General features: G+C 39.1%; 1 protein-coding gene across 1 annotated transcript in view; it reads left to right on the top strand.

The window, feature by feature from the left end:
• The first annotated feature begins 245 nt into the window (after positions 1 to 245).
• The window catches only part of ube2f (ubiquitin-conjugating enzyme E2F (putative)), a 55,316-nt gene continuing 31,213 nt past the window's right edge, over positions 246 to 24,348 (top strand). Inside the window, exons 1-5 of the mRNA XM_023276942.3 lie at positions 246 to 464; positions 3,872 to 4,055; positions 6,605 to 6,634; positions 9,757 to 9,822; positions 22,940 to 23,007. Coding sequence (XP_023132710.1) covers positions 3,941 to 4,055; positions 6,605 to 6,634; positions 9,757 to 9,822; positions 22,940 to 23,007 — 279 coding nt within the window. The 5' untranslated portion in view covers positions 246 to 464; positions 3,872 to 3,940. The remainder of the gene's footprint in view (positions 465 to 3,871; positions 4,056 to 6,604; positions 6,635 to 9,756; positions 9,823 to 22,939; positions 23,008 to 24,348) is intronic.

Here is a 24,348-nt window from a genome sequence, read left to right as displayed (position 1 = left end):
TGTACTAATAGGAAATATTAACAGTGAGTGTTTTTTGTAAATACAAGCTAGGCAATTGAATGACTGGACATGAATACTAATGCATGCTACAAACAACAGTAAAATATTTCCATTCAGTGACAGCAGCTGGAATATGAAGTTAATTTTCAAACTCAAACCTACCACAACCGACCAGAACTCGTCCACTCCTTAGCGGAACTATTTTCCCGCTGCCATGTCTACACGGACAACAATAGCGAAAGGCATTCACCGCACTTCCGTTGCCCATGACACCGGAGCGAAGTTCTGACAGCTGATTCTCAAATCAGTTTCTATCCTCTCCGAGCCTCCAAATCATCATTTTTGAGCTTATTTAGAGTCGGACGTGGCTGCTGGAGTGTCCACCTGGAGTTGCAGACGTCGCCTTGACCAGAGGAGGGCAGCTGATTATGGTGTAGCACAGAGCGCTAGCTCTGAGACAGCAGGTAACCAGCGGCACTCCGATAACACACAAGCTAACAGCAGCTAGCAGGGACACTTTGTCAGCAACTTCTACTTGCTTTTTCAACTGACTAAAACAAGTGACATTTCTTCGTGCCCTTGCCCATGTGTGCGAGGAATAGTCCCGAGCTGAGACTAGTTTTGAGCTTGGACATTGTACTTAGCTAGCTATGATTAGCACTGGTGGCGGTTTGTTATGACGGCAACTTAACGAGCTAATAGAGCAGCAAGGAGGAGGTGACTTAACTTCTAAAAGTTTTAGCGTTAATCCTAAAGCTGGTTCTGTCGCTTTCAACGCCTAAAACGGTTTTGTCTTCAGGGTAAAGCTCTTGTTTTTGTTTGAGTACTGTTAAGGGTTATGTGGTTTGATTCAGTTTATGTCAACTGTAAAGTACATGCAGCACTTTACAAACTACAGGCAGGATACACAGAATAATCTGATCAGTTAGTGAATATTTGATTATTTGTCCATAGAAAATAATCTTGATACACTAAGGTATGTGGTAGACCCAAATGAATTTGATGTGTCTCCAAAGCAAGAAGAAAAACAGTGCATGTTTTTGTTTGGGAGTGTTTGCTTGGTAACTCTTGCATCTTGCATCAGCTTATGCTGCATAGACCTGCTGCTTCCCCTACTGCTATCTGACTAACATCCAGCCACTCCACCAGGGCGCGGTGACTGACAGCTGAGGCAGGTGGGCGTTGAGTGAGGCTCACTGACACACATTTTATGGGCCTCGCTGGTAACTGATACTTTCACTCTCGGCTTCCTGCTTCTTCCTAAATGAGCTCGCCCAGTGCTCAGAGTAGATACAGTGGGTTCAGTGACATCAGTCAACAGTTGAAGCACGGCTGCGCTGTCTGAAACTGCACCACGCTAATATAGTAGTAGTTACATGGCACGTGACATTCTCAGAAGAGCAAAGGGGATCAATGGGCTCTGCAAAACTGAACTGTATTACATTCACAGTTTATCTGTCAAGGTGGATGTTCTTTGAGATCTGGACATGACTTTAGATTGTTTTTTCCCCATAGTGGGTGAAACCTGCTGTTTCATCTTGAATGCCTCATGACTTTTTCCTAACAACATGCTTAATGACATTAACCAAACAGAGCACAGAGTGTTTATGCATACCTATCCACAAAGAACAATAACAGATAAGATAAGCTTGCTGTAAAGGCAGCCAACCCATATCGTGCTTCTTTGTGACTCACTGACAGATCCTCAGCTGTTTTTGTTCTCTTTTCTTTTGTTAGAATCTTCTGAACAGCACCCAGTATCATATATGTTTTCTCAGATGGTACTGTTTGTTTGCATTCTTGTTTCTAGAAGTTGGTCCATGGTGACTGTCTACAGTGATCATGCTCGTCATTTAAATCAGCAAGCTCTGAGTGTCAGGGGCAGACATGCAGTCTGTCATGTGTTTCAGCCAGGTCACACAAAGAATTTATGACTCCTAGATGCCCTAATCTGACACAGTGACCAGCTTATCAGACAAAGGCCCTTTTTACAGCTTGCATTAATATGCATCTTGGGTGATCCAGTCACAGCTTCAAGTACAGGTGTGAATGCCCAGGATGCATTGTGGACGCACAGAGATCTGAACACTCAGACCGTGTTTGGTGGGGATACAAGCAGCAGACTACTTTCCACTTATGATCGGATCATCCAAAGTACACATTAATGTTAGCCGTGAACAGGGTCTAAAATATTGCCCCAACCTGGCATTACGTTGTGGAGATTCTGCTGCAACAGGCAACATGATAGTAGAATGTATTTGACACCTCTCGCAAGTTGATGAATAGCTGTTTATTGCTGATTTGAAATATTAACAAATTAGGTTTGCTTTTGAATTTAATCAATGGTAACTTGTTGTGGTCTTTTACTGCACTGAATTCAGAAATATCAACACCTTTCAAATTCTAGAATGGCTATAGATGCAATTTTCAGGTAGAGTGAAGTCACTAAGATGAATTATATTGATGCCTCTTGACAAGGAGTTGCATGCTTTTCTTATGTGAAATACTATTAACAAGCAAATATTTTTGCTTCTAATTTTAAAACTGCTTTTATGTCAACATGTACAATGGCACAATGCACAAGAACCACTCCAGGGAATTATGTGAAGTGCAGTAAAGACACAAATCCTCACGGGCAGTTTGCTTTTTCATAGCACTGATATTTACAACAGAATATGTTTACAGAGTGAAGGCTTTCATCTCTGAGGTTGACAATGTCAGTGCAGCAACTTTAATCTTTAAGGTAACAGGAGCATGAATGTCAAAGGACTTTAGTGTCTTCGTGCTGTTTTGCAGTTACAGTTAGTTTGCTGAAAACTTTTTTTAGTAATAAAAATAATGTTTATACTGTTACAGCACTTTGGATGCTTGACTCTGCAGGCAAAAGTATATTTTTAATCTTTATAGATATTTTATGCCATAGCTCCATGTTTGCTACCAAAAATCACAACTGCTAACGCCAAGTTCTGGCATCTTTAACAGTGGCGAAATGGTAATTTGACAGCTGTCTGTATGTGTCTCTCAAGAGAAATCCCAAATGACATAAAATATTCTCCCTGAATTAACCCCTCTTCGGCAAATAGGCTGCAGCTGTAGGATAAAAATATTGTCTAAAGGAAGCTTCCAGTGACTGTGTTATTAATTAGTTCAATTTACTGCAACAATCGTATGTAGAATAACACTTGCACTGTTATCACCCTGTAACCCCATTTGCAATTGCAATTAGTTCCTCAGGTCATCTTCAGTTTATTTTTTTTATTATTTCCCCCTTATTAAAATGTGTCATACTGACCAGTTTATTGCTATACAAGATTAATAAGGAGTACGCTTGAGCCTGATAATTTATAACTGTCACTGTCTCACCTATTAAATACTTTCCATTCCTACTTCTCTGACAGGCGAAAGGTAAATAGTTTGAAGACCAGGTTTTTGTGAAACATAATGCCTTTGGACATAACTCTCTTAAAAACCCCTGTGTGCCATTTTTTCCTGTCTATATTATCTTTATTTGCTTAATTTGTGTAGCATTCCAGGAGCTTATCTCTGTATACAGTGGGCAAGGGGCAGGGTACAGCCTCAACATATTACCAGTCATACAGCTGAGATATATGGACAAACAGCATTTCACACAGACACCTGAATTGCCAGTTGAACTGGAAATTTGGATTTGCCAGTGTAAATGTTTAATTACAATGTAAAAAAACAAACCTAGACGCTGCACTGTTTTGTGTGCAGGAAAACTATACCTATTAGTTTATATTTTGTCTGTAGGATATGTGTTGACAGATATCCTGCTTTCATGTGCATTTTTTCTATTGTGCCGTATGATGAAATTACCTCATGTATCCTTTATGGTCTGTGTGATTGGCAGGCATTTGAGCAGCAGTGCAGTGCAGCACAGTGCGGCGTGGGGCAGACAGAGGCATATCACAACGTAGCCATGCTCACATTGGCCAGCAAGTTGAAGAAGGATGATGGAGGAAAGACAGGCCGTGCCTCTGGAGCCTCAGACTCCACCCATAGGGTCTCCATCAGGGACCGCCTCCTAACCAAAGGTACATGGGTCTCTTTGCTTCATCCATTCTGCATCACTATGTCTGTCTTAAATCTTTTTGAATGACCTCGTTGCATACTGATACGCAGTAGAAACGATGGTTAGAAACAAAAGAGTACATCATGACTAACAATTAGGGATGGGTGATATATCAAATGAATTTGATTAATTAGAATTTTTACTTTTAGCTTGGTGTAAAAATGTGAAAAACTGTGAAATCGAGATATGTTCTAATCCGCTGTCTCTTCAACAATGCCAGCACTACCAGTGAGATATAGTTTAGTAATGTAAACTATCACTGTTTCCTTGGAGATATCCCGCATGTGAGAGCTTTGCTAGTCAAACACAGTCGGATAGCGGCGGCAGCAGCTGATCATAATGAACTGAGACAGAATACAGACAGTCATATTACTTCCATGTTATAGAAATGGATTAATTTCACAAAATCCAACAGCAAATGGATAAGCACATAAAAATCACTTGTTCCCGTAGCACTATTAAGACAATACACAACCCATAATGTAACAAACGCTGTAAAACATTGTGTTACTTTTGAGCTCTCTACATTGAAAAACAGCATTTAATGTCCTGAACATGAATAATCTTCAAATCTAAAGCTTGTAGAGACTCTTACTAACTTAATTTTTGGAAAAAAAATATTGTTTGTAGGCCAGTGTAGTTATATGCTGTTGTGTAAGATAGCATACTGACAGCAATTCAGACTAAAAAGACCTGTTGGTATGTTTGTTAATGTAGTGCAAAAAAGGACTTTACATGTAATTTTGTGCCCATATCAGCTGAACTATTCACTCTGTTTGTATACATCAAACATTATCAACCAACTTTCTTGTAGTCACCACTGTTAGCATGGTGCAAGTGAAAATGTATTAGAATTGACAGTTAAGGTTTGCAAATGTTTGAGGCTAAATATTTGAGGGTTTACAGTGTAGGCCAATATAGTTGTTTCTTGACTGTTGCTCTTTTAAATCCTGTTTATGTTAACATCGACACGCACAAATTCAGGGAGATCTGTATGAATTGTTTATGCTCCTGTTCTTCCTATTTCAATCTCTCGGTTGCTGCCTTCGTTTCTTTATCCATCTGTTTTTCTCTGTTTTTCCTCTTGCTCCTAGGGTTTTTATTTATAGGTTCCTCTCTTTGCCTTTAGAAGCAGCATCCAGATATCTGCCTCCTCTCTCCTCCATTTCAGTTTCAAAGGCTTGTCCTTGTTCTTCTCACTTGTTGTCATTCCGTTTACATTGGTCTCATTCTTACCCTGTGTACCTGCCACCTGTTTCCATGTTGTTCTCTCTTGGAAATTTCCTCACCTTTGTTTGCTTTAGTCTATACATATACTTATACATCAGTCATTTAATTTGACCAACACAATTTAGGTTGTTTTACTGTTTACGACCCTCTTTTCCTCATTCTATTCTCCTAATTATGGATTCAAAATATGATATTGCATGCAGCTTGTACATGGCTTCATTTAATTAAGAAATGCAGAAAGATATCAGAGGACGGATCATATAAAATCTGAATAGATTCATCCATTGTTTGTCTACAGCTGGTCCACAGTCATCAGTTCACAAAGCACCATGTTAAATAGCAAAATGTAAAAATGTACCAGAGTGCTTGTTGAATAAACATGCATGACTGGGAGAAAGAGGAACACCTGCAGCCAGAAGAGAGAAATTTAATTTAGTTGTACATGACTGAGAATCACTTGAATAATTTGTAGATGATCTTGAGATTGTTTTTTTTTTCAATATATGATTAGTGAGCTGACATTTGGCCAAAATGTGTAATGGAGATGAGAATTAATTCTGATAAAAGCCCTTTGTTAATCTCATTTGTCAAAACAGAGCTGTTAATAACTGCATGCACAGACCTCTGTGTGGAGGGGGATAATGAAACAAAATTAAGCTCTTAAGAGTGCCCTTGAAGTACCAAATTATCAGACCCAGATCACCTCAAAGAATATGTTTTTGTAAATTAATAGAAAATACAACGTGGAATAGCCAGAGAAACTGAGTATTTTTTATACATTGGTCTGGGTGGAAAATGTGTTAAACCAGCAGACACAAATTAGCTGTGCAAAGTATCAGTGATGAGAAAACAAAACAGAGCAAGGAACCTTTCAAAAAATTCAGCCAGACGTCTCCCAGATTCAGCAAAACACCCCAGTGCTCTTTCCATGTCTTCCTGTTGCTTTTGTTCTTTCTGTCCTCTCTCTTTGTTTTCTCCACCTCCTTTCACATCTTTTTTACTTTTGTCCCACTCTGCCAGTCATTCTGTTATTCTCAGCTGCACTGTGCCGTTTGAGGGAGACGATTCATTTTTTGCAAGTTGCACATGAGACATTATTCTTTAATGCAGAGGAACTTTCCTGTGGAGCAGGTGCTGTTCCTCTGCTTCATTTAAAAAAAAACAGAAGTGTGGGAGTGTCAGCTCTATCTGTGTGAGGATCTCATATTTTTGTGCTCGTGTCTGTGTGCCTCAGTCGTTTCTGCTCCTCTCTAACTCATTGTTCTTATTTCCTCTCAACAGAAGTTGCAGAACTTGAAGCCAATCTCCCTAGTAAGTATATCTCACACTTTGACGCACAGCATTTTTTCTCAGCTCCACACCCTCTAGTCAAGACATCTGTAAGTGTGACAGCTGAATAATTGGTTTTATAGAGAAGGTGCTAGACCACAGCGTCGGTAGCAGGGCCATAGCTACATTTCTCACCAGCATTGTGGCAATGGGGCTGTTTTCTGCAGTGGCAAAGCTCTTCTATTGCTCTAGTAGTATGGTAGCATCCTCACTAGAACTTCAACAATTCATCATTTAGTTGTCATAAACTAAAATAATAGTCAAGTATGTTAATAATTGTTTAATTGGTTTGAATATTTCAAAAAACAAACTAAATGGTCTGATAACACCTTTTGTAATGTGAATATTATCAGATTTTTTTACTACCCTATAACAGTAAATTTAATATCTTTGGATTGAGGACAAAACAATACACTCAAGGACGTCACCATTTTCTGACATTCGTCGAACAAACTCATGAATTAATCGAGATAATAATTAACAGATTAATTGTCCACACAAGCTATATTTTCCTTAGCATAACTTAACTGTCACCAAAGGATTAGTGTGTGTCGCCACCACCATACACAGGCATAAATCACGTTTACGTACCGTATTTTACGTACATTTTTAAGTATCTCCCTTGGTCAGCATGTCTCGTTTTTTTCTCTTCTTTCAGATTTTTGGGTGGTTGGAAAACAGTTGGTTTTGTTCTGACTTCTTGTATTCTGTTTATTACAACCGTGTTGCAACATTTCAAAAGACCCCTTTTGGGTTTGGTTGAGAATTATATAAAAACTTGGCTTTATATGTCTAGCCCACAGAAGCACCTCAGTATGTCTGTAATAACACCTTGTGTAGTGATGTCTGCAGGGCTTTGCTTTAACATTTGTTGCCATACCACCCAGCTGTACTACATAAATGTCGCTGTATTAAGCTGGAAATGAATCATGATTTTAAACATAAGCATGTGCTGTAGGCCTAGAGGGGTTCACTGCTTGTTATATTTCTGGCTACTATTTGATTACAGACCTTTATTAGAGAATTTTCCACTACAGCATATCAGATCTTAGTTAGTCAGTTCATTGTTATCCACAAGTGCATAGTTCATTATGATTGCTTTGGCTGAGCTCAGCACACTTGTTTGTGTTTGTGGTCTGATGAGTTTGCCCTTGTAGCTGTGGACCAGAAAGCCATAGAAATACACAGCACAAGCATCCAGTGTTGGCTGGAGAGCCACAGACCTGATTAGTTTGCTTGGAAATGTTGTTTGTACTTCAGTTTCAACGTGAGATGGAACTCAAAACAAATGAATAATAAATAAATCGAAAGAAAAAAGAATGGGAACCCATACAAAATACTGTGATTATTTGGTGACCACTGCTGCAGTATTGCTTGCATCTTCTACCTCAGATTGTTAAATGCAAACAGTCATCATAGTTGTTCTGGGGTCATTGGCTGGCATCCTTACGGAACTCTGGTGAATAACTGGGAGAAGATGGAGGTGAATGATTCTGCTCTGTGTGTTCAACCTGTGCATCATTACTGAAAACATGGTCCTGTGTAAAGTGTGACTGTCTTTTTCATGAGGCTTCAGTTCTATGCTTTATGGATACCTGGCTTTTTGTGTCTTGCCATAAATCACTTATGGATTACCACCAATACAGAGCTCACAGAAAAAAGCAAGAAGGAGATCTCAGATCTGTGCCTTTATTAAAATGATACTGAGTTATTCTTCTTTGTGCTGGGACTATTTAAGCTTCCCTCAGATTTTTGTTGTCTATTGTTAACTCATCAAAGCAGGCAATTAATACTGTCCTGCCTCTATATTTCTTCAACGGTGGTGCTTTACACTTCCGGTATTAATACTAGACAACAGTGGGAGGTATAATTTGAATAAAACTTTGCCAATCCCTTATTTATACATTATGGGACAAGAAAATGTAGTTCCAGTTGTCAAGCCAAGTCCACTATAACCACAATGAGGAATGAGTTTGACAGCTCCAAAATCCCTAGAACATGCTGGTTATATTTTGCACTATTATAACTCGATTATGTTTAAAAAAAGGTTACCTGTTTAAGTTATATTTCCACCATGAATCACTTACACTAAAGCTCTATTAACAGATCCAACATAATCAGATATTTGGTAAACCAGAGATCAGTACTGCAGCGTTGTCTGTCAAAAGTAAAAACATAGTTAAGCAGACAGTGGATAGAGAAATTTGAGGCAAACCAAAGCCAAATTATACACATAAACTCAAGGATGTGTTCGGGTGCTGGCAACCCCACAAGGTGTGGCTTTGTTGTCCATATGAAAGCCAGAATTCAGTGGGTCTCCCAGAGTGTTAGGACAATTTTTCGAAGACAACCTCATGATTAATGCAGCTCTACACCAGAGGAAAATCGATCTTAGAACTTTAATGCCCCTCATTCAGTATGCATTACTGGGCAGAGATAGAAATTTGTTCCCCAGACATTACCACGAACAGTTCATGCACATAAAAACAACCTCAGATTTCAGTTTCACTTTTTAGTGCTATTACACTGCATATTGTTATGTATTATGTCTGATGATTGCTTGGCCATGTGATGCTCAACAGATTGTGTCTCTCAGCAGTTTCACCTGTAATGACTCACTCTCCACTGGGTATGAATGATGTATGAGTAAGATGGAGAAAGTTTGGAAATCATCAATTATTTGAATGTTGTTTTACATGCAAGGCTTTCATTCTGCCCAAGGACAAAACAGGAAAAGAGCTGCTGCAGTGTTTAGTTAGATTAAAAACTTATTACACATAAACATGCGTAAGAACCCTCAAGTGCCGCTGCTGGTTTTGAGCGCAATACCTGTCTCTGAACACCAGGGGGGAATATGGTGCCACAAGGACTCCTAAAGGCAAAGCATAAACCCTGCAGTCAGGCCAGACAGTATGAACATATTGTGGTTATGGAAGGACCTAATGAAAATACAATATGTTATTGATTGTAATGCCTTTATTTGCCACAAAGGCATGTAATAACATGTAATGGCAGCCCTTCATACTGCTGCCTCTGACTTTAATCTCTGACTCTAAAAACTAATAATTGTCTTTCTCTCTGCCCCCACATTCGTTCATGTGCAGGTACATGCAAAGCCAGTTTCCCAGATGAGGATAAGCTACATCATTTTCAGCTGGCAGTGTCTCCTGGTAAGAGAAAAACAAAGACGGCTTAAGTAAATGCTTTGTTACATGGTTTAATGAAAAGTTGTCTTTTTGGCAGTTATCCTTGCAGTACTAATACTGTGTACACTAACATGAGCTGTACTGTTGGTTCATATTGTTATAGGGATGATGGTGATGCTTATACAATGATAATGTATTTATAAATTCAGTGTAACCCAGGCTCAGCTAGGGCTTAGGTGCTGCTGTTTGGGTTCCAGGAGCTAGTGGTGGCTGGGAGGGTTAAATCTTAATTTATCTTCAACTTTTTTCTGTGTTGTTTCAACCACTATTCTGAACATATTTTACACTACAGACAAGCTACACTTATTGTATTTAGTCTGTAAAGTGTATTAATTTCATTAAGTAACGTGTGAGATAACATGTATGTGGTTTACCTTAACTTGTAGGCAGAGTAAACATGTTTTATCACCTCTATTCATTTGTGGAGTCAAACTGTAGTTAGCTTAAGGATTCCTGGCTGGTATAGTGCTGGGTTGAAGATATTTTCTGTGATAGAGAGAGAGGCTGCAAATGTTAGCAATTTATTTCTAAATCTGTGTCTTTCCTAAAGTATTCCCTTTGTATGGCACTTGAGTTGTTTCCGCAAAACTGCTGCACTGTCATTAGTCCCCCATTCATTCTGCTCGCTCAGCAGTGTTCCAAGTTAAGCAGGCTACCTGTCGAATATTGTGCAAACCAAACACACTGGTGTGGAATTACCCAAGTCTCTGGAGCATCCCCTACTTCTCACTTTCTGCTCTCTATCTGTCATATACAAACGTTGTCCCTATCCAAACCCAATGTCACCTTCTGTGTCCCCTCAATTAGAAAATGTGGCAGTCTATCTTCATCCTGTGTATACAGATGGACTCTCAGGAGAACACAAGCTATAGACTGAGACAAATTTAAATTTATGTATGAGTGGTAGAAAGAGAGAGGCAAAGAAAGACCATGGTAATTCAGTGTATTAAAGCATGTACAGAACATTTTCTCATCCAATTTTGGGTGCTCCAGCTAGGAATCCAGGCACAAGACACATGTTGGAAAAATTGAGCAGGAATGTTAGGTGTTCTCAAATATTTAATCCAAATATGGGCTATTTTCTTGTAATTCTAGTTTAGTGGTTCTTAGATCTTAGTTTCTACCCATTTCTGTCATTTATGGTTGGCTTTGTGACACCTTTCCCACTATCATGAAAGTGGTCTTAGCCTGCCTGAGAGGGAGACTGACTGATGTGCGAGGGTCGTCTGCTAATGCAGCTCACCTGGGACCCTTCAAGCTATAAAAGCTGGCATATAGCTTCACTTTCTCTCTTCCATCTCCTGGCATTAATCATCTTTTGTTTTTGCACCTTCAACACTCCTGCTGTCCACATGAGATCTGCATCCATTTCCTGCTCGCACCACAGATCTTGCTGACTACTGCACTCGGTTGTTGTCTTGTGCTAGCTTAGTTTAAACACATTTCAATTAGCTTAAGGATATCTCTTGTGCGGCCTTCTTAATTTTCCCTTTCTATAAAACCAGTTTGTGAGACTTTATACTCATCAGAGTCAGTTGCTGAGATCTTAGAAAACAGACGCAATAAAGTCAGACGGTGCAAAAACAAAGCTGTCATGATCTGACACAGTATAAACAAACCAACTGTTTAGCCAGAATGTCTGAACCATTTTATAAAATAATAGTCTCTCACAGCCCCAAAAATGGCATGGATGAACTACGACTGCCAGTCTGATAGGCCAGAGTTTACCTGTGAAGTCTTATAAAGGCAATTTTACTGTTGACATTTAGTTTGTCTTCCAGATTTGTTTCTGACATTGAGAACTGCTGTGACATACCAGTATTTACTGGCAAATGCAACTAAAACAACCTTTAGATATGTTGCAGTTTTCTGGTTTTACTTCTGTTTATTGCAACTGTACATGATTATTTAACAAATATAAAGATCAAGTGTTCATAATAGTCAATTTAATTTTCTCAAATTGCATCAATCTAGTTACTTGGTTTGCAATTAAAGTAGTTGTGAGAATTTTCAATTAAAAAAAGGCAAAAAACATACATTTTAGGTCATTTGTTCTTTGTCCAGATACTCCATTATTGGAATAAGGCTTTGTGAGTGTTGCAGTGTAAAGGTACACTGTACTATTTTATAAATCCTGAAGGTACGATTTTCAGTGCCAACAACATTAGCGTTCTTTTTTTCTGTTTAACTGACACAAATATGCTCTGTTGCAGTCATATATTGTGGTATGCATCATGCACTACCAGAGGTCAGTAATGACCCAGGAAGCTAGCAGAACAAGCTGTATTAAGCTGGAAATGAATCATGATTTTAAACATAAGCATGTGCTGTAGGCCTAGAGGGGTTCACTGCTTGTTATATTTCTGGCTACTATTTGATTACAGACCTTTATTAGAGAATTTTCCACTACAGCATATCAGATCTTAGTTAGTCAGTTCATTGTTATCCACAAGTGCATAGTTCATTATGATTGCTTTGGCTGAGCTCAGCACACTTGTTTGTGTTTGTGGTCTGATGAGTTTGCCCTTGTAGCTGTGGACCAGAAAGCCATAGAAATACACAGCACAAGCATCCAGTGTTGGCTGGAGAGCCACAGACCTGATTAGTTTGCTTGGAAATGTTGTTTGTACTTCAGTTTCAACGTGAGATGGAACTCAAAACAAATGAATAATAAATAAATCGAAAGAAAAAAGAATGGGAACCCATACAAAATACTGTGATTATTTGGTGACCACTGCTGCAGTATTGCTTGCATCTTCTACCTCAGATTGTTAAATGCAAACAGTCATCATAGTTGTTCTGGGGTCATTGGCTGGCATCCTTACGGAACTCTGGTGAATAACTGGGAGAAGATGGAGGTGAATGATTCTGCTCTGTGTGTTCAACCTGTGCATCATTACTGAAAACATGGTCCTGTGTAAAGTGTGACTGTCTTTTTCATGAGGCTTCAGTTCTATGCTTTATGGATACCTGGCTTTTTGTGTCTTGCCATAAATCACTTATGGATTACCACCAATACAGAGCTCACAGAAAAAAGCAAGAAGGAGATCTCAGATCTGTGCCTTTATTAAAATGATACTGAGTTATTCTTCTTTGTGCTGGGACTATTTAAGCTTCCCTCAGATTTTTGTTGTCTATTGTTAACTCATCAAAGCAGGCAATTAATACTGTCCTGCCTCTATATTTCTTCAACGGTGGTGCTTTACACTTCCGGTATTAATACTAGACAACAGTGGGAGGTATAATTTGAATAAAACTTTGCCAATCCCTTATTTATACATTATGGGACAAGAAAATGTAGTTCCAGTTGTCAAGCCAAGTCCACTATAACCACAATGAGGAATGAGTTTGACAGCTCCAAAATCCCTAGAACATGCTGGTTATATTTTGCACTATTATAACTCGATTATGTTTAAAAAAAGGTTACCTGTTTAAGTTATATTTCCACCATGAATCACTTACACTAAAGCTCTATTAACAGATCCAACATAATCAGATATTTGGTAAACCAGAGATCAGTACTGCAGCGTTGTCTGTCAAAAGTAAAAACATAGTTAAGCAGACAGTGGATAGAGAAATTTGAGGCAAACCAAAGCCAAATTATACACATAAACTCAAGGATGTGTTCGGGTGCTGGCAACCCCACAAGGTGTGGCTTTGTTGTCCATATGAAAGCCAGAATTCAGTGGGTCTCCCAGAGTGTTAGGACAATTTTTCGAAGACAACCTCATGATTAATGCAGCTCTACACCAGAGGAAAATCGATCTTAGAACTTTAATGCCCCTCATTCAGTATGCATTACTGGGCAGAGATAGAAATTTGTTCCCCAGACATTACCACGAACAGTTCATGCACATAAAAACAACCTCAGATTTCAGTTTCACTTTTTAGTGCTATTACACTGCATATTGTTATGTATTATGTCTGATGATTGCTTGGCCATGTGATGCTCAACAGATTGTGTCTCTCAGCAGTTTCACCTGTAATGACTCACTCTCCACTGGGTATGAATGATGTATGAGTAAGATGGAGAAAGTTTGGAAATCATCAATTATTTGAATGTTGTTTTACATGCAAGGCTTTCATTCTGCCCAAGGACAAAACAGGAAAAGAGCTGCTGCAGTGTTTAGTTAGATTAAAAACTTATTACACATAAACATGCGTAAGAACCCTCAAGTGCCGCTGCTGGTTTTGAGCGCAATACCTGTCTCTGAACACCAGGGGGGAATATGGTGCCACAAGGACTCCTAAAGGCAAAGCATAAACCCTGCAGTCAGGCCAGACAGTATGAACATATTGTGGTTATGGAAGGACCTAATGAAAATACAATATGTTATTGATTGTAATGCCTTTATTTGCCACAAAGGCATGTAATAACATGTAATGGCAGCCCTTCATACTGCTGCCTCTGACTTTAATCTCTGACTCTAAAAACTAATAATTGTCTTTCTCTCTGCCCCCACATTCGTTCATGTGCAGGTACATGCAAAGCCAGTTTCCCAGATGAGGATAAGCTACATCATTTTCAGCTGGCAGTGTCTCCTGGTAAGAGAAAAACAAAGACGGTTTAAGTAAATGCTTTGTTACATGGTTGAATGAAAAGTTGTCTTTTTGGCAGTTATCCTTGCAATACTAATACTGTGTACACTAACATGAGCTGTACTGTTGGTTCATATTGTTATAGGGATGATGGTGATGCTTATACAATGATAATGTATTTATAAATTCAGTGTAACCCAGGCTCAGCTAGGGCTTAGGTGCTGCTGTTTGGGTTCCAGGAGCTAGTGGTGGCTGGGAGGGTTAAATCTTAATTTATCTTCAACTTTTTTCTGTGTTGTTTCAACCACTTTTCTGAACATATTTTACACTACAGACAAGCTACACTTATTGTATTTAGTCTGTAAAGTGTATTAATTTCATTAAGTAACGTGTGAGATAACATGTATGTGGTTTACCTTAACTTGTAGGCAGAGTAAACATGTTTTATCACCTCTATTCATTTGTGGAGTCAAACTGTAGTTAGCTTAAGGATTCCTGGCTGGTATAGTGCTGGGTTGAAGATATTTTCTGTGATAGAGAGAGAGGCTGCAAATGTTAGCAATTTATTTCTAAATCTGTGTCTTTCCTAAAGTATTCCCTTTGTATGGCACTTGAGTCGTTTCCACAAAACTGCTGCACTGTCATTAGTCCCCCGTTCATTCTGCTCACTCAGCAGTGTTCCAAGTTAAGCAGGCTACCTGTCGAATATTGTGCAAACCAAACACACTGGTGTGGAATTACCCAAGTCTCTGGAGCATCCCCTACTTCTCACTTTCTGCTCTCTATCTGTCATATACAAACGTTGTCCCTATCCAAACCCAATGTCACCTTCTGTGTCCCCTCAATTAGAAAATGTGGCAGTCTATCTTCATCCTGTGTATACAGATGGACTCTCAGGAGAACACAAGCTATAGACTGAGACAAATTTAAATTTATGTATGAGTGGTAGAAAGAGAGAGGCAAAGAAAGACCATGGTAATTCAGTGTAGTAAAGCATTTACAGAACATTTTCTCATCCAATTTTGGGTGCTCCAGCTAGGAATCCAGGCACAAGACACATGTTGGAAAAATTGAGCAGGAATGTTAGGTGTTCTCAAATATTTAATCCAAATATGGGCTATTTTCTTGTAATTCTAGTTTAGTGGTTCTTAGATCTTAGTTTCTACCCATTTCTGTCATTTATGGTTCGCTTTGTGACACCTTTCCCACTATCATGAAAGTGGTCTTAGCCTGCCTGAGAGGGAAACTGACTGATGTGCGAGGGTCGTCTGCTAATGCAGCTCACCTGGGACCCTTCAAGCTATAAAAGCTGGCATATGTGTTCACTTTCTCTCTTGCTTCCATCTCCTGGCATTAATCATCTTTTGTTTTTGCACCTTCAACACTCCTGCTGTCCACATGAGATCTGCATCCATTTCTTGCTCGCACCACAGATCTTGCTGACTTCTGCACTCGGTTGTTGTCTTTTGCTAGCTTAGTTTAAACACATTTCAATTAGCTTAAGGATATCTCTTGTGCGGCCTTCTTAATTTTCCCTTTCTATAAAACCAGTTTGTGAGACTTTATACTCATCAGAGTCAGTTGCTGAGATCTTAGAAAACAGACGCAATAAAGTCAGACGGTGCAAAAAACAAAGCTGTCATGATCTGACACAGTATAAACAAACCAACTGTTTAGCCAGAATGTCTGAACCATTTTATAAAATAATAGTCTCTCACAGCCCCAGAAATGGCATGTATGAACTACGACTGCCAGTCTGATAGGCCAGAGTTTACCTGTGAAGTCTTATAAAGGCAATTTTACTGTTGACATTTAGTTTGTCTTCCAGATTTGTTTCTGGCATTGAGAACTGCTGTGACATACCAGTATTTACTGGCAAATGCAACTAAAACAACCTTTAGGCAGGCAGCCGAACTGATAAAGATGGAGAATACCAGTGGGGATGTAGGACTTCAAAAAAATAAAAAAGCCGCTGTTCTTGTTTGGGAATACCTTGAGTTGAAGTCCGGTTAAATACGTGAATGAGCGAATACAAACACAGTTGTGTGCCCTATTTAGCGCAATCAGATTGCAACTATCACTTGAAATTAAAGCGAATGTGGAAGTACTTCAACAGGAAGTACTACTGAGGTTCACTTGGTGCTGCCTTCAAAAAATCTCAATATCCAGTAGTATCCTATTCAAAGAGCGTCAGCTTCTCTCAGGGAATGCTTAGCCAGTAAAATGTTACCTCTTGTCATTATTTAGATACCAAGCCTGAAACAGAGATATGTTGGGGGACGTGGCTGGCCTGACTTGCATGCATAGTCTACAGTGAATGATAAGCTGTATTTGGTGAGGCAGGCCAGGAAGGTCATTCTTCGGTGAACTCGGGTCATGTTTTGATGCAGCTGTGATAAGCGTGGGTGATCTGACAATCTAATACCATGGACAATATCCAAAGATGTAACAGAGACGTACATAGTTATGCTGCAGTGCTGAGTGATGCTGACTGTGTGAGGACAAAGTAAATATACTTTTTTGCTATGAAAGCTTGGATTTTTAGGTCCCCTACATTTGTATCTGTTCAACCAAACTTTACTTTTAGCTGGTTTATTCTTGAAAACTAAGAATTTAACAAGGCTAGTATTTATACATTATTTTGAACAAGTATTTATACATCTGCATATGTAGATGTTTTGTTTGTTTTTACCTTCGCAAAAGCTCTTACCTCACTCCTTAAGAAAAAGAAATTCATCACAGTAGTCACTGAATAAGCATTTGAAGGTTGAAGTGACTGGTGGTCTCCTCATTTCTGTAGATCAAAAGCATTTAATTTAGTAGCAATACATTAACATTGATAACACTGCAGGCTACTACTTTGTTGTACATGTGTGACAGTGACTTCTCCTATCCAGTTTTGCACTGCAATTTATTGTTTTTTAATGTGGTAGTTTACTCACTTTATATGCCATGTCCTCAATCAATGTCTGTCATCCAATATGGTGCAACACACTTATGATTTCGGAAGTACATTTCTTTTTTTTAAGCTCTTCCTGGCTTTGAGCGAACATTAATAAGTGAGTGTTTATGTCTGTGTGTGTGTGTCTATGATTCATCCATCTCTCTGCCACCACAACAGGCAATGTAACTCCAGGTTAGCTTTCACAAAGGCCTCTGTAAGCAATATCTGCCGAGAAAAGCAAAGATCAGCAGTTAGAGAAAAGGTTTGGTGTCATGTTCTTTTAAGAGATCAGGAGACTGAGTTCTCAGAGAAAGACTTGCTCAATTATTCAAAACCTCTATATCTCTCGATGCACCCCCACACCCACCAAACTTACCTGTCACATGCTCCTTTCTCTTTTACCGTTTCTGTTTCTTTCCCTTGTTTAATGTTCCTTGTCTTTTGCTCTCTTCCTGTTGCTGCTTGCTCTTCCACCCTCCACTTTTTTTTCTTTTGTTTAACAGTGCTCACAATTTGTTACCCATAAATCTGAGGCTTAAACACAGTGGCCTTGATCAATTATCGATCATATATATTATAGCCTGGATAGTGTGCTGTGGGGTCAAATGCAGTACCTTATCAAAATGCTTTGTCAGATTCAAAATGCTTAGGGCCATATTGATAGGTACATAAACAAAGGTACTGTTGTAGAACTACAACACTCTGCACGTATTTTGTGCAGAATATTTTTTAAGCTCAAGCACTAAGCAAATAGCTACATGTCTTGATAAATAAATAATGATAAAGATGCCCATCAAGCTTTGTGTCTCTGTGTAAGATGCTGATTGATCGTTTTGTTATTAGTCTTATCATGTTTCAAATTTGCTTTAAGAATTGCAGTATGTTAGGTGGATATTAACCATGAAGTAGCTTTCATTTGCTCTGCAGGAAGGATATTGTGGTCAGGCAGGAAAATGAAAAATGCAAAGGGAGCTTGCCTCAGGATGTAGACTGTCTAATATCTCTCATACCCAAACCATTGTAAAGTAAAATCATCCTGACTTGTTATGTAGAGAATTTATAGCTCAAGGCTTATGCAAGTGCTTCTTTCCTTTAACTTTCTTTTGCTTTTGTTCTTTTGTGTTTTCTTCTGTTCTTGTTATCATTTCTGTTTCTTCTATTAATGGTAGGCAGTAGCACTGTTTACTGTAGGTGAACATTATTCACGCTACAAGCATTACCATAATTTGAAGGATAATTTGAAGCATAACTGCTTCACATTGTGTCGAAAGCAGAGCCAAATACAATGCCCAGAAATGTATCTTTATGATTTGAGAATAATGTGATTAATGCCTTTTGTGTTGAATGCTGTTGTAATACTCAGTATTCATGTTAAATGGATTCACTTACACTCAGTCCTGTACAACAATAATATGAACAATTATACATAACAAGCATGAATTCCCATTCAAAGGGGAAAGAGTTGTGTTCCAGTTGAACATTTTAACAGCATATGGAGCTCTGTCTTGCCATGTCCATCCAGGGGAAGAGTTCATCCTGCATTGTCATATTTACAATACAAAAGGGCCTTTTTCTTTCTGAGAGCCTCACTTAAATCATCTCACTCGCACCATTCAAAGACCAAAGGAGACAAAACAAAACCAAATTAAGAACACATGAATATACCCATTAACAAACATAGATTGGTTGCCCAGATCTAACTGAAGCGAGGCGAGTAAATGAGAGAACAGAATTTTACATTTGGATTGTTTTTGGTATTAAAGTGTATTTTACATGTACATACCTATTTAAAATACTTTGCCTAAGTCACTAGTGTTTCAAGTTTACATCTATTGGAAATATCTCTTTAGTGGCTCTTTGGTTTAGTTTGCTTTTCCCATGCGACAGCTCTGTGCTGTGACCCTGTAGCCTCAGACCCCTGTGTCCCTGTAGAATGGGGACACCAACAACACTCTGGGGTGAACACATTCTCACACATATCTAGTAATTATTAAAAATACAATGATGAAAGAAAATTAATATGCAAATTGGCCTGTCTGAGTCTTTCAGTTCTGCGCTTTCTTGCTAGATTTGCCGGTGGATAATTAAGGTAAAGATTTCTGCACAAATTTGCATACTAAATATTTGGGCAAACCTGTTTTGAAGAGTGGTTTAATTTTAGAGGCAACAAGTGGGCATAATGTTTGATGATAGATCAGAAATTTATTTTTTTATATATATTCAATATACAATTACCTTACCTTATTGACCATATAATACCCTGCTTTTCCAGCTATTTATTTCCTCTACCACCACTTTGAAGAAGCACCTTCTGCAGCAAACATAACCTGAGCTTCAATCAGCCGCAAAACGTTTAGTTAACGTTTTGCCCCTTTGTACATTTTCTATGTGGGTTAAATACACTACACCTTTATGTTTCAGTTAGTAAGCTATTATGCCAGTGATGGTGCTTGCTGAGGCCTGCAGCTATTACACAAATAAACATTGTGAGCAAAAGTTCAAGCTAACAGCATTAGTGAGAGACTTTGGGGTAAACAACTGCACATTTTTTGCTGGTGGGAAGCTAAAAAGAGGCAACACAGTCATCAGGAGTTCATTTCTGTGCAGTAATGTGTGCACAGCTTCAAGCAATGTCATAACACTGTATAGCTTTATTATGGCAGTATTTCACACTTTATCGCACTGACTGAATTTCAGTGTATTTTGTGTTGTATGTGTATATCACCCTGACCATTATTTAAAATACAGATCAGCGATCAGCTACAACATTAAAACCACCTACAGGTGAAGTGAAAAACATGGATTATCTTGTTCCAATGCAGTGTTTTGCTGGGAAACCTTGGGTCCTGGCGTTCATTTGGATGCTACATTGACACATACCACCCATCTAAGCATTGTTACACACCAAGCACACCTTCTCATGGTAACAGTACTTTCAGATGACAGTGGTGTTCCTCAATAGGACAGTGCGTCCCACCACACTGCAAATACAGCTTAGCAACAGCTCAAAGAACACAACAAACAGCCCAAGGCCTGACCTGAAGTCCAAACTCCGCAGAGCCCAATCCACTCGAGCATCTGTGTGATGCGCCAGAACATGGATCCATGGAGGCCCCAGCCTGAAACCCTCAGGACAGAAGGGATCTGCTGTCCATGTCTTAGTGCCCAACTGTCTGAGGGCCCCACCATCAGATGTCCTATGTCCATACCCTGATGGGTCAGAGCGTTACTGATGGCACAAGGGGGGCCTAAACATTATTATTCAGCTGTTTTTAATGTTGTGGCTGATTGCTGTCTATCGTGATTGTATTGTATTGTTTAGGGCTTTTGTGGCCTTTCAAGTCCTTCAATTTTGTTTTCAAGTAACCACAAATACTTCCTCATTTAGCATTATACTCGTAAAGCACAGCATTATTCCTACCATATTTTCCACTACTCTGTCAGTACAGAGTAATGAGCAGATTCTGTGAAAAATATGTGTGATTTTTGGCAGAGATTTAAATACTCATCTGCTGTGAGCATGAGGAGCAATCTTCTAAGTGGCCTATAACTTACATAATCATTTTGCTAGGCATGGTTGAGAAAGAATCATGTATCCTAACTCTAACCTAAACAACTCGTGTCTTTCTCTCATTTGAGAAACATCAAATTAATTAGGTCCAGCCTATTTACCAGGAAAATTTGGTTCAGTTGTTAGAACGTATGTGTGTGTGTGTGCGTGCGTGCGTGCGTGTGTGTGTGTGTGTGTGTGTTAGTGAGTATTAGTGCAAGCCCAGTGTTTTGTGACAGTAAAGACTGATTGTTCCAGTGCACTGAGGACAATCATGAATTATTCATGACCTCTGCCTGCAACTATTAGACACTGTTGTCTTCCTTTCTCTCTCTTGGTTTGTTGCTTTTTTTCATTTTGTTTGTCTTTTTCTTTACTACCTCCTTTTACCTCAACACATGTTCGAGACGCATCTCTTTATCCTACACACCTCTCTGCATCTCTTCCCATTAATAACACAGGGGAGACTGTGCAGGCTAATTAAATTTGTACCTCTGTCTTTGTTACACTGAATGGAATCGGTTTAGGTTTCAATAGCCCTTTTACAAAGTCCTTATCTCAAATTGCTCAGTGTTAAAGCAGACAAAGTGCAAGCATGAGAGATGTGTTGTCTTAGCAGCATTTCAAAGAAACCTTTACCTTTTCAAAATAGATTTTTAAATGCCATTGGTACTGTCTCTGTAAATAACACTTTGCTTGGTTGTATATTCAAATGAATTGTGTCAGCATGTGAACAACTGAAATAGTAATTTGTTTATTCCATTTGTGCTTGAGTGTGGACCATGCAATATCTCTCATCTAGATCTATTCATATTAAAGTAACTGAACAAGGCATTTTGGAAGCGAAGGTGCACATCTGATGGATGCTGACTGCTCAGTCAGTAGAGCACACACACGTTTATGTGCAGAACATAACGTGGGTGTTTACCTAGTACCTTCCCTTCCTCTCAGTCTCTGTCACCTACTAAAGTCTAGTCAGAAGCTGTGAGGAGTTACAGTGCACCTGTGTGTTCTAACAAACTCAGTAGACATTTCAGTTCTTTCAGTCTAAATCTGACTCCCTTCCCCAACTTGTTGTCCTCTGATCTCTGACAGTGTTGTAGCCACTTTATGCCTCTTCTATTCAAACCATGCAGCCACATAAGGTGACAGTAAGAATGTAAATGCCATCCAGCTAATTGAAGGTCCTTTTTAAACAGACCTCACTTCCTGCGTGTAATTGGCTTCAAAGGCTACATGTGAGGAGAGAGAGATACTACGTGCGAATGGATAGCCGGGCTGAAAAATGTCACCACTGCAGACTCAGGATATTTAATTTGTGATGTGTAAATGGTTTTTGCTTGTGTATCTCACCCTGATATATGTAGTGTTTGTGTGTCTGTGCAGAAATGGGATATTACAAGATGGGAAGCTAGAATAAAAGTAGTGTTTGATTTGTCTTGTTGAATTTGATCAAACTTGCCTCTTCAGTTTCTCCATTTGGGCCTTTTTTTTTCATTTTTACTTTCCAGGCATAGATTGATTAATCTTGGCTAAGCTGGCTGCTGACTTCAGTTGCATTGAGTTGAGAAACAGTCGGCACTGCAGGGCTCCCTACACAGCGCTCCAACCAAAAGCGAATTGCCAGACAGAAAAGTACAAATTCTACGCTGATTACTTCCTACCTTTAGTAGTCCTAATCTTCACTGTTTGTTAGAGATGCATTTTCTGAGCATCAGGATTATTTGTACTCTTATCTGCAGAAAGTCTGTTTTTTTCAGTTCACAGAAAATGAAAAACACATACAAACTGTTTTTGTGTGGATATTTTCATGCTGGCTGTTGAAGATGGTGTTTTCAAGGATATTCTTTTTATTACTGAACTCTTCCTGTGTATGACAGTGATTGTTGGCACTTCCAGTACTGATGATACATTTCTAAACCCTGACTGCAGCACAAGAGGATGATCCAAGGTCCTCTGTTCACAGGAAAATTTTCATTGATAAAAAACCATTTGTTGTGTGTACATTACTGAATGTCTTCTGTCTTTCTCACTTTGTCTTCCTCCAGATGAGGGTTACTACCAAAGTGGAAGGTTTCAGTTTGAAATAGATGTCCCTGAAGCCTATAACATGGTGGTGAGTAGTCCAGTTTTCTCTTATTTGTTGGTGTAAAAATGAATTTATGTGTCTGCTTTTGTGTGTATATGTTACCATCATCTCATTCTTTTGTCTATTCTTCCATTCATATATTTGCTACTGGGATATTATGCCACTGTGCGTTTGAGTGCTACACATCTAGTGATACACACACGTTTGTTTCACATGCAGCTCTATTTGACATTTAATATTAAAAGCATAGTTTAAAAAAGTTAAGGGAACACTAAATCATCACAGTGTCAGTTGATTCAGTTACGAAGCATCAGCAATATCAAAACTTTTTCACCTGCTTTGACGCATGTTTCTGACCAAACTGTCAGAAACTGTCTCTATGAAAGTGGCATGAGGGACCGATGTCCTCTAGTGGGAAATGTGCTCACTGCCCAGTACCATGCAGCTCGACTGGCATTCGCCAGAGAACGCCAGAATCGGCAGGTTTGCCATTAGCGCCCCATTTTCTTCATGGATGAGAGCAGGTTCACACTGAGCACATGTGACAGATGTGAAAGAGTCTGGAGATGCCCTGGCAAACATTATGCTGCCTGCAAAATCATCCAGCTTGGCTGGTTTGGCGGTGGGCCAGTTACGATCTATGAAGGCATGTCCTTCGAGGATCACACAGATGTGGCCAGAGTGTGTAGGGAGTTCCTGGATGTCACTGACTGGCCTCACGTCCCCAAAACCTGAATCCATTTAGAGCCTCTCAGACATTACGTATGGATGCATCTGAGGCTGTCAAATAGTGCCACAGACTCCAGGAGCTCAGTGATGTCCTGATCCAGGTCTGGGAGGAGATCCCCCAAGACCATCAGCCATCTCATTAGGAGCTTACCCAGTTGTTGTCGGGAGTGCATACATGCACACAGAGGCCATACACGCTACTGAGTCACATTCTGAGTTTTTATAATGAAATAGTTAAAATTGAATCGGCTTGTAATTTCAATTTTTCAGTCTAATTTCGAATCCAGTCTTCAGTCGGTTAATGATTTTGTTTTCCATTGACCATACTTACATCATTTTGTCCTCAGTGAATTAAATAATGCATATTAATAAAGATTTCAATATGAATAATTCATTCATCTAAAGTATATTATTGTTTTTACATAAGATGGCTCTTGGTAAACATACGTATTTCCCACACTATGAGCCTCCACATTAAATCAGCTGGTGAATCGCCGGGTTTGATGTCTCAGCTGTAGACTCACAGTACAACAGTACCGTCTGACTGGCTCACTCTCTGAATTGTTTTTCTTTGTAACTGCAGGGTTTCACTAAGAACTTAATGTATTAAATTATTATTTTTAAGCCCTTCAGGCTAAC

Source organism: Amphiprion ocellaris, chromosome 11 (assembly GCF_022539595.1).
Source record: "Amphiprion ocellaris isolate individual 3 ecotype Okinawa chromosome 11, ASM2253959v1, whole genome shotgun sequence".
NCBI classification, from domain to species: domain Eukaryota; kingdom Metazoa; phylum Chordata; class Actinopteri; family Pomacentridae; genus Amphiprion; species Amphiprion ocellaris.
This window is presented reverse-complemented; position numbering and strand designations above follow the sequence as displayed.